Here is a 10017-nt window from a genome sequence, read left to right as displayed (position 1 = left end):
CATCTAATGCTAACATGCGAATTCTAACATGCTAATGTTAACATGTTAATGCTAACATGCTAATGTTAACTGCTAGCCCATCAGCGTTAACATGCTAATGCTAACATGCTAATGCTAAAATGCTAATATTAACATGTTAATGCTAACATGCGAATGTTAACTGCTAGTGCATCAGCGCTAACATGCTAATGCTAACATACCAATGCTAACTGATAGCCCATCAGCGTTAACATGCTAATGTTAACATGCTAATGTTAACTGTTAGCCTATCAGCACATCAGCGCTAACATGCTAATATTAAAATGCTAATGTTAACTGTTAACCCATCAGCGCTAACATGCGAATGTTAACATGCTAATGTTAACATGCTAATGCTAACATGCTAATGTTAACTGCTAGCCCATCAGCGTTAACATGCTAATGCTAACATGCTAATGGTAACATGTTAATGCTAAAATGCTAATGTTAACATGTTAATGTTAACATGCTAATGTTAACTGCTAGCCCATCAGTGCTAACATGCTAATATTAACATGCTAATGCTAACATGCTAATGCTAACTGCTAGTCCATCATCGTTAACATGCTAATGTTAAAATGCTAAGTAATTGAGCACGTAAGCGCTAGTTGCTCCGGTGTCAAAATAAACATGTTAAAAATGACTGTTTGAGGTGTGCTTTTTGAATAAAGACCCCCAGCAACAGCCCACGTCACTCTCAAAATTTATTTTCTAGTACTAAATTTGCTGAGCAGTGTCAATAATAATGCATGGGGACGACGGGGCCAGAGTCACGCACACTCAAATTTTCTTTAGAAATTTTTCTAGTTGTCTCTAATATACTTCAGTCTGTTGAAACATCATCATTTCATCATGTACAATGTTCTTTTGGTTAATGTGGACATTAGGAAGAATCAGATAAGTATGTGATCATTCACAACAAAACCATAATGTCATACTTTTTTTTACACCTGCCACTAACTTGGTCAGAAGTGTTTACTCTGAAGAGCAAAGTGATTCTTTATTACAGTTTTGATGCACTTATATGTTGCATGGTGGTTTTGGTATTTTTATTAAATTTGTTGCTTTACTTTACTTTAAAGCACAGCTCCACATACTACAGTGTTTGTGACATCTCGGACTGGATTACACTTTGGGGCAGCTCGCTTTGGACTTTGGTAGAGTTTGTAACATGCTTTAAATCATATAGATTAAAGTAACATTTCTGCCCATGAAAGACTGATTCATACCCAAACTATTAAAACATCATTCCCAAACTGAAATGATTATATAGGTAACTTATTTGAACTCACTGACACAAGAAATGACAATTTCTTACCTCCCTTGTGTTTGTCTTACAGAAATTGGCATTGGTCTGATGGGATTCGGCTCATTTTTCCTGTTCTTTGGTGTGTTGTTGTACTTTGACTCTGTCTTGCTGGCCTTTGGGAATGTGAGTACAGTGGTCCCTTGTTTATCGCGGGGGATATGTTCTAAAAATAACCCGCAATAAACGAAATCCGCAAAGTAAGTTTTACAAATATTATACATGTTTTAAGGCCGTAAAACCCCTAGCCACACACTTTTATACACCTTTTTACACACATTTTGTTCAGTACTCCCTTAGTCAATTTAGAACGCAGAACACAATGCGCATTCATACTGTACAGTATGCTGTAAAAAAAAAAAAAAAACATGCAAAATTACACTAAAAAAAATCCGCGAAACAGCGAGTCCGCGAAAAGTGAACCATGTTATAGCGAGGGACAACTGTAATTTTCAATGTAACATTAATATAACATCTGCTTAGTGTCACTAACACACCTCATATCAACATATAACCTTTGGTGACTAGCATTGTCAAAAGTATCCATAAATTGATATTTTTTATGCCATGTGTTAAATTGTGGAATCTAAAGTACATTTGCCATGTAGTGGACAGTCTCCACTTCATTCTCATCCTCAAAGTCTTTCTCTGTGCACATAACTCATGTGCATGCAAGGAATTTGAAGGATTTTTGTTACAATACACATTAGGATAAAGACAAACAACAGAAACTAAGAGGACACGATGAATGGCATTGATTGTTTGTGGCTCGGAGGTAGAGCGGGTCATCCTCCAATCTGCTAAGTCTAAGTCATTAGTCTAAGTGTCTAATGCCATCAGTGTATGAATGTGTGTGGAAACCATAGATTGGAATTTCATAAAATTTAATTGAATTTGGAGGTCTAGAAAAGAAGAAACAAAATGAACAAAACCTGTGTATGCAGATGTCAGAGTGTGTTTTTCCCATACTTAGAAATGAGTGTGTGTGGCAGCACTTGGTCTTTTTTCATAGAAAAAATAATATTAACATTTAACTAAAATCAGTCTTTTCGTAACCTTAACCAAAGTGCTTTTGTTGTTCTAATCAGGATCTGAATCAATCAATTACGTGAGAATGTGTTTTAATATTTCATCAACTTTTTTGGTTGATTGCCCTCCTTATAGATCCTGTTTCTAAATGGTTTGACATTCATTATCGGCTTCAAGAGGACAGCTCACTTCTTCTTCCAAAGACACAAGTTTAGAGGTTCCTTCTTTTTCCTGGGAGGTGTGTCTCTGGTGCTGTGCCGATGGCCAATAATTGGACTACTGGTGGAGAGCTACGGCTTTGTGCTTTTATTCAGGTGAGTCCAGTTATTGGATTGTTTCTGAGACAGTAACGGAAAGGAGAAGCAAATCATTGCATCAATAAATAATAACTAAATATTAATAACTAAACCTAACCATTTGAAAAATAAAACATGAAAATGTCAGAATGGTTTTCTCATCACTCTATGTTATTGCTCTCTCAGGTCATTCTTCCCAATGGCCTTGGGATTTGTGCTATCAGCTGTGAATATCCCTTTCCTCAATGCAGTATGTTTTGTTTTTTACTCCATACATTGAAAAATAATAATACTGTATGAAAAAAAACATTATTCCTATTCTTTAAGAGATTAATCTCCTGTTTTTTGGTTAGTTTATCTCCAGCAGCACTTCCATGGTCTGAGCAGAAGCACAACAGTGAAGGAATGCTGGCAGAGGTGGAAAACTGGTCTGAAAACTGCTTGATAACTTAACTCTTTTTGTCATTTACTTTGTAAATGGACTGTACTTATATAGTGCCTTTCTAGTCTTCTGAACACTCAAAGCATCTTTACACTACATATCTCATTCACACACATTCATACACTGATTGTACTCATCAGTTTGAGGAGCTAACCATTGACACACATTCACACACTGATGGCGCAGCCTTCACAAGCAATTTGGGGTTCAGCATCTTGCCCAACATGCAAACTCGAAGAGCCGGGGATTGAACCGGCTCCTCATCTAATTAGTAGATGACCTACTCTACCTCCGAGCCAAAGTTCCCCCAATGTATGAATCATTTCTATTCTGCAATGTATATTTTTTTTACCATATAGGCTAAAAGAAATAACCATGCAGCCAAATTATAAACTGCTTAAATATATCCAGACTTAAGAATCTAGAATATATTTAAAGTTGCACAGCATGTGTTTTACAAAAAATTTTACAATCATCTACAGTTTTATTTAACTTATTAATATCTTGTTTTGTTGAATTCATTTTTTTTCTTTTTTTTGTTTTACAGACGTTTTAATATTCCACAAAATGTCATATAGAATCCACACTAATGTTCAGGGGCCCCATTTATATAACTGTGTATATGATTCATGTGGAAAAGTCCTACACCGGCCCTTTTATGAATCATAATCAACACGAAATTCACACGAAATAACCATATATGCATATAAATATAAATTAAATACTCCTAATCAATATCCATATTCTGACTGCATGAAAGAGGGCCAGCATGGTGGTGGACAAATTGTGGATTGAAAGTGGCAGCATGTAGACCCACACACTTCATCCCCCCAACAGAGGCCTTTAGAAATGGTCAAACCTTACATAGTTCATTTAGCGAATTTGCAGCACAGAGCATCTGAGCATGTTGAAGCACCTGCTCACTTCTCTTTGATGTTTCTGCCTTTGTCCTCACTGCAGTCTGCTAAAACTTTGTAGCAAAGTCATTCTCTTGATGCACAAACAAGCTAATGATTAAAGCAGCTAACGACATGATAGAATAAATACAGACATATTTTTAGTAGTATTCTTAGTATCTGTATTCTGTCTTATTGTATTCCTTATCTATTCATTATTTTTGATTCATTATCTATTCCCTACACATCTCTGAATCTCCATGAGCTGCTTTAACTTCAATCAATCAATCAATCAATCAATCAATCAATCAAGTTTTATTTGTATAGCCAAAATCCACAAAACACATTTTGCCTCTGAGGGCTTTACAATCTGTACAGGGAGTGACACCCTCTGTCCTTAGAATCTTCTATGTGTTATGGAATTGTCTATCCTTTGGTTACACAGGGCCTTGGGGTCATAGACAGTTACAGCACTAAATCATATCAGAGAAGATGCTCTCTCTTTGTTATGCGAGGCCGCTGTTTGGATTGCTGCCAGGGTCAAAGAAACTGAATGTTGTCTTTCTAGACATAATAGATTGCTAACTGCTGACGTTCCATTAGCATAAACAGACAACAGTGGTTCCAGACTAGAATGTGTTGAAGGTGAACACTAACATAGGTAAATACATTCTTACAATACAATACTATTTTTGGGCGCATAGTATTTGTGCCGTCATCTGTAAGGGGCACCACCAGCTTGAATTGGGCAGAATAGAGACCGACTCATATGTATACCTGATTGTATGTGAGGATGTCTCTAATTCTCCTTGATCAAGCTTCAATAAATATTACAGCATAAGACATCAGAGGCTCCTGAACGCTTTCTGCACTTCTGACCTGGTGCCAGTTATTGGTATGCTCACATTTCCATTGCCATTTATTATTTGATCATTAAAATAAAATAGGATTTTGTGAACTACAAGTCTCACACTCTTTCTGAACTTTATAAAAACATGGTTGATGATCTGTGCTTGATGATAGTTCTGGTGTGAACAGTTCTGTTTAGAGTCACACAAGGCACATCCTTTTTAACTGAAGTTTTTATTGATCCAGTGACATTGTTATTTACCTGTCTCCCCATCTGAATGTACACATTAAATTAAATTACAATACAATAAATTAAAATATCAGATCTAACACAGAGTAACAATGGACAGAGAGTTTTATTTTCCATAGCGTAGACCAAATGAGTTAAGGTTGTATGAGGACACATCTTGACGTTTCTTGATAGGCTGAGGAAAGACCACTTTTGAGATCCACCATTCTGTCTTGGGAAACTTTCTACCAGCTGAATGGACCTCATCAGCTGAAACATTCCCAGAACTCCTTGCTGATGGTGCCATTGATGCATGTCTTAAATCTCTCAGGGCTTTGAGTATTATTTGATCTGAAGGACAAACAAGACAAAGATCTCTAACTTCCACCTTTTTGAATCAGACAACTTGTTCATGCCATATGACATAGAATTGTAGATACATATAAATGTTTCAGATGTAAAATAAAAATGTAGAAAACTCTCTCTCTCTGTGTTTTTGACCAAATGTTCTCAACTAACTCAGTTGATTTAATTGAATTTAACAAATATACCTCTTTGGTTTTTGTATACTGGCTCTTCTTTAGTTCCTGAAAACTGAGTATTCCTTCTATGTTCTGACAGAATAACTGGGAAATGTAATGTCAAATATATAACTACATGTACATGTAACTCGATCTAATGTATGCCTAAAATGGCCCATTTCTCATTTTCTTCTTCTGACGTGTAAGTACATACATAACCCAGAAGACACATTTAGAACACATCTAGTGCAGACAGTGACGACACATTGATCTGTATTTGCAGAAAGCTTTTACAAGGCTTTAAAAATGAAACTGTACCTTCACTGTAGTAGGAGGATTTCAAACTGCTGGTGGTGTAGGCCTCTGCTAACAAAGCGGCCATCATCAGAACAACAATGAGTTGTGACATGATGATGATGTGTTAGAGCTGCTGGATTTCCTCTGCAAGCAGACAGAAATTATTAAAATATCAAGGCTTTGGGTGAGGCAAAAGAGTTAGGGTCCTGCATACAAAGTAGATAAAGCAAAGTATTTTGGATTACTGTTATGTATGGATTTGCTTACATTTCTAATTTATTAGGTGTTGTAGTTCATTAAAAATTAATTTATAGCATCCAAAAAAACTCTACAACTTTCTTGAGTATAGGAACTGCATGCAGCATTAGGTATACAGTTCAAATTTGACTGATTCAGATTGTGCTTATGCAAACTGGTTCCCATCATGTTTTAGTTTAGGCTGTCATATGTGATTCTGTGTTACCGTATATACTTATATACCACACAAATCTCAAGTAACAATCAGGCAACATGATAAACAGCAGACATTTCTCCAGCTGTCACACCTTCACAATGAAACTGTATATTGTATAACCACGGCACACATTTCTGGCACGTCGCTTATGAGCTGCGTTTTTGATCTGTACTCTACATGACTTCAAATCCCACTGGGAGCATTTCAGAAGCAGAGCATTTAGCCTTTGTTTACTTACTCAGATTTGGCTATTTCCCCAATGTATATTCTTCTAAATATGCTTCTATGTGTGTAAATATGCTACATAGTTAATTAGTTTCGCTTTTGTCTATTTTTACAACCGGCAGTTTGCACTGGGTATTTTATTTTGAAAATCCACTTGATTCTCTTTGCCTTTTCTGTGTCTGGATTCCCGCTCAGGGTGCTCTGTGTAAACTGACGCGGGCTGCTCGCGTCAAGTGTCAAAAATAGAACAGATGTGTATTTCCCGAGCGGAAAGCCGCTTCTGGGACACTTCTGAAGCAAGGTGCATTCAACACACTGTAGCTACAGTTGGGGCAAACATCACAAAGGTAACTAATACCAAGTAGGGATGTGCAAGCTATCCCTTTGCTCATTTAAATGTATTTTTCCCTCTCTGCTCTCTTTTCATACAGGGACAGCTGTGGCTTGGAGGCAGAGCGGGTTGTCTACTGATCAGATGATCAGTGTTTCAATCCCTGGGTTGATCCCCTTCAGTCTGTATGTCGAAGTGTCCTTGGGCAAGATACTGTAACTCTCTAACCCTAACTCAAAATTCAGTACTGAACCCTAAATTGCGCCACTGGTGTATGAATGATGAGCAGTTGGCACCTTGCATGGCAGCCAATGCCCTCAGTGTGTGAGACCTTTACATCCTGTTTGTGTTTGGGTGGTCGGAAGACTAGAAAGGTGCTATATAAGAGAAACCATTTACCATGTCATACATGAAGGTAATTTTACACTAATAGTTTCAGTCAAATTATACAGTAATGAAAATATAATTAGTAATAATACATTCTATTTCAGCCATATTCTCTCAATAGATTGTATTTCTAAGCAGTAGAAATCATGTCTGTCTATAGAATGGCTGTGACATGCCTCAGGGTCCTGGATGAATACAGGTCATGAAGAGAGGGAAGGTTGCAGCCACCTTAGAATCACCTTCTCAGGAGACTGACAGTCAGTCGCACTGCAGTCTTCCCTTGTCCTTGGCAGTGGCAGCAGCGTACCATTCAGTGATTGAGGTGTAGGAGTACACCATCATTGTCTTTGGTAGGTTGAATTTCTTCAGCTGCATCTACATCCTCTGCTGTGCTTTCTTGATGAGCTAATGTGCAGCTCCCACTTGAGGTCCTGAGAGATAATGATTCCCAGGAAATGGAAAGATGGCACACAGGGTGATGGGGCAGCCTTTGAAGTCAACAGTTATCTCAACTGTCTTTATAGCATTGAGCTCCAAGTTGGTCTGACTGTATCAGGTCACCAGATGGTCAATTTCCCAACTGTAGGCTGACTCATCCCCATTGGAGGAGAGTCAAACGAAGGTGGTGTCATCCAGAAACTCCAGAAAGTCCTCAGCACTATGACCAACTATGACAGATTATAAGCCTGTCCCTGCCCCTTGTATTGATCTCTAGAAGGTGAGCTGAACAACTTTTATGCTCGCTTATTAATGATTTCATCACACTGACAATACTATCATGGTGTCACTGCTGATGTCAGACATTCACCATCTGGTATGCTGCTGCCATTGGCAAGGAGAAGGTCCTGTAATCCTATGGGACCCTGTGGCATGTGGGTAAGATTATGGTGTCTGGCATTTCTCTCTATATGGGGGTAAATGGTAAATGGAAAGTACTTATATATATGACAACTCAGGGTTAGGGTTAGAGTCTCTTTTACATTTCATATCTCATTCACCCATTCCTCTACTTCGGGGTTCAGTATCTTGCTATCTTGCCCAAGGACATTTTGACATAAAGTCCCCTGTGCTGTGCTGGAGGTGCCAGGGACTGAACCTCCGATCATCTGAATAATGGATAACCTGCTCTACCTCCTGAGCCACAGCTGCCCCAAGACAGCTTTACTTGCTTTTCCCATGTACTGTAGAGCCTACAAGTGTTATGTGCTTCTTCACTGTTTTGCACTACCATACTACATATACATGACAACAAGATAAGCTAGCAAGGCTACCAAATGTTAGATGTTGTCTACATTGCTCTCATGGTCCTCACCCGCAAAAAAACATGAAAATATAGACCGTTTCAAATATTTCTTTTAAAAATACCTGGAAGATAGCTCCAATTTAAGGCTCAATGCTTTAATGCTTTTATTTAAAGCATTCATTTAATGTTCACAAACAAAGAAAATGGAGCTTGGAGATTGTGAGTGAATATTTGTGTAAACATATCCCATCCCTCTTTTCTGTAACATTGTCCAGTAGAGTCCTCACAAACAGGCTGACTGAGAGCACCTGGATATTGGCCACTGTGGACCGCGTCACTCTGACCTCAACACAACAATTTTTTGATCAATGATTCATCAGTGCCTGTTGTTTATGTCCATGATCATGTTTGAAATGTGCTGTTATGTGTATGTGTGTTCCTGTGAGGCTTGATTATTGTTGTTGTTGGAAAATTATTATTGTTCCTTAGAATTTGTTGCACTTCTGAAATACCTAAAGCTAAAGCTCTTAAAAAGTATACTTGAACCATTAACCTGGACCTTTTTACAGTTGTGTTCACTGTTTTCATATTTTATACTTTGCTTTCATACTTTATATTAAACAACAATCAAACAATCACAGATCTCACTGTCTGTACAATCTGTACAGTATTGTTAGGTGACTCAACACATTTACAGTCATATTGTTCAAGTACAAGGTCAAAATATAAGAAATATAATCTTTTATCTATTGTTAGTCATGCCACCCAGTCATCATAAAATTTGATGTAGGCATTCACTGTTGTTTTTGTTTCAGTATTTACTTTTACTTTCTATTATGACTGTTGAACCTTCCCACTCTTAGTGTTTGGTGATGACTGTGGCCTCTGTCACACAAACTCAACATACATGAGAACATTAATACACTCATTTACTCACACAAACACACACTGCTGTGAGAACCTTAATCACTGCTGGAGATACAAACAGAGCATGAAATATGAAATGTAATGCTCTGGTCTTACCTTTGTGCTGAAAGCGAGCGCTGACTGAGACCCCCCTGCCCCCCCCTCCTGTGCCAGAAGTTTCTTTTATAGAGTGATACCTTCTACGTCATCATCACTGATCACTGGTCAGTGTGTAGTGCCACATATTCATCCACCTCTTCTTTTCAGATTTGGTCTTACAAAGATTAGTTAAATTCCAAATTGTTGATTCCCATGTGCACATTCAGATAGAGCTTTTGTTACTACTTTGGTCTTCCCATAATAGACATGAAATGAGGTTTGTAGTCTAGACAAAGGCCTGGAGGTCATGGCAATAAGCACATGGTGAAAGTGAAGAGGGCTATCTAATATAAACTAAAAATATACACTACAAGGACATGCACATTTTCTGTAATTGAAGAAAAATATTTTTTCCTCTTTTTTCTGGGTATATTCTCAGTTTCTCGTATAGTGATAAATACTGAAACACGTTGTATATTCATAATGTGA

At 37.7% G+C, this 10017-nt stretch overlaps 1 protein-coding gene across 2 annotated transcripts; it reads left to right on the top strand.

Moving 5' to 3' along the window:
- Window positions 1-770: 770 nt before the first annotated feature.
- Window positions 771-3196, top strand: LOC104938742 (vesicle transport protein GOT1A-like). 2 transcript variants are annotated; one of them, XM_027275750.1, is made up of 5 exons: window positions 771-1175; window positions 1359-1450; window positions 2489-2667; window positions 2836-2899; window positions 3003-3196. In XM_027275750.1, exons 2-5 carry the CDS (start codon window positions 1376-1378, stop codon window positions 3030-3032), a joined length of 348 nt encoding a protein of 115 aa, XP_027131551.1. In that variant the 5' UTR covers window positions 771-1175; window positions 1359-1375; the 3' UTR covers window positions 3033-3196. The 2 variants fall into 2 exon arrangements, with proteins under 2 accessions (XP_027131551.1, XP_010753487.2); XM_010755185.3 differs by lacking the exon at window positions 771-1175 and having other exon boundaries at window positions 1196-1450.
- The last annotated feature ends 6821 nt before the right edge of the window (window positions 3197-10017 follow it).

This window comes from Larimichthys crocea, unplaced genomic scaffold (assembly GCF_000972845.2).
Source record: "Larimichthys crocea isolate SSNF unplaced genomic scaffold, L_crocea_2.0 scaffold208, whole genome shotgun sequence".
Taxonomy (NCBI): domain Eukaryota; kingdom Metazoa; phylum Chordata; class Actinopteri; family Sciaenidae; genus Larimichthys; species Larimichthys crocea.
Note: the sequence above shows the minus strand (reverse complement) of the source record. Positions and strands in the feature narration are given on the sequence as shown.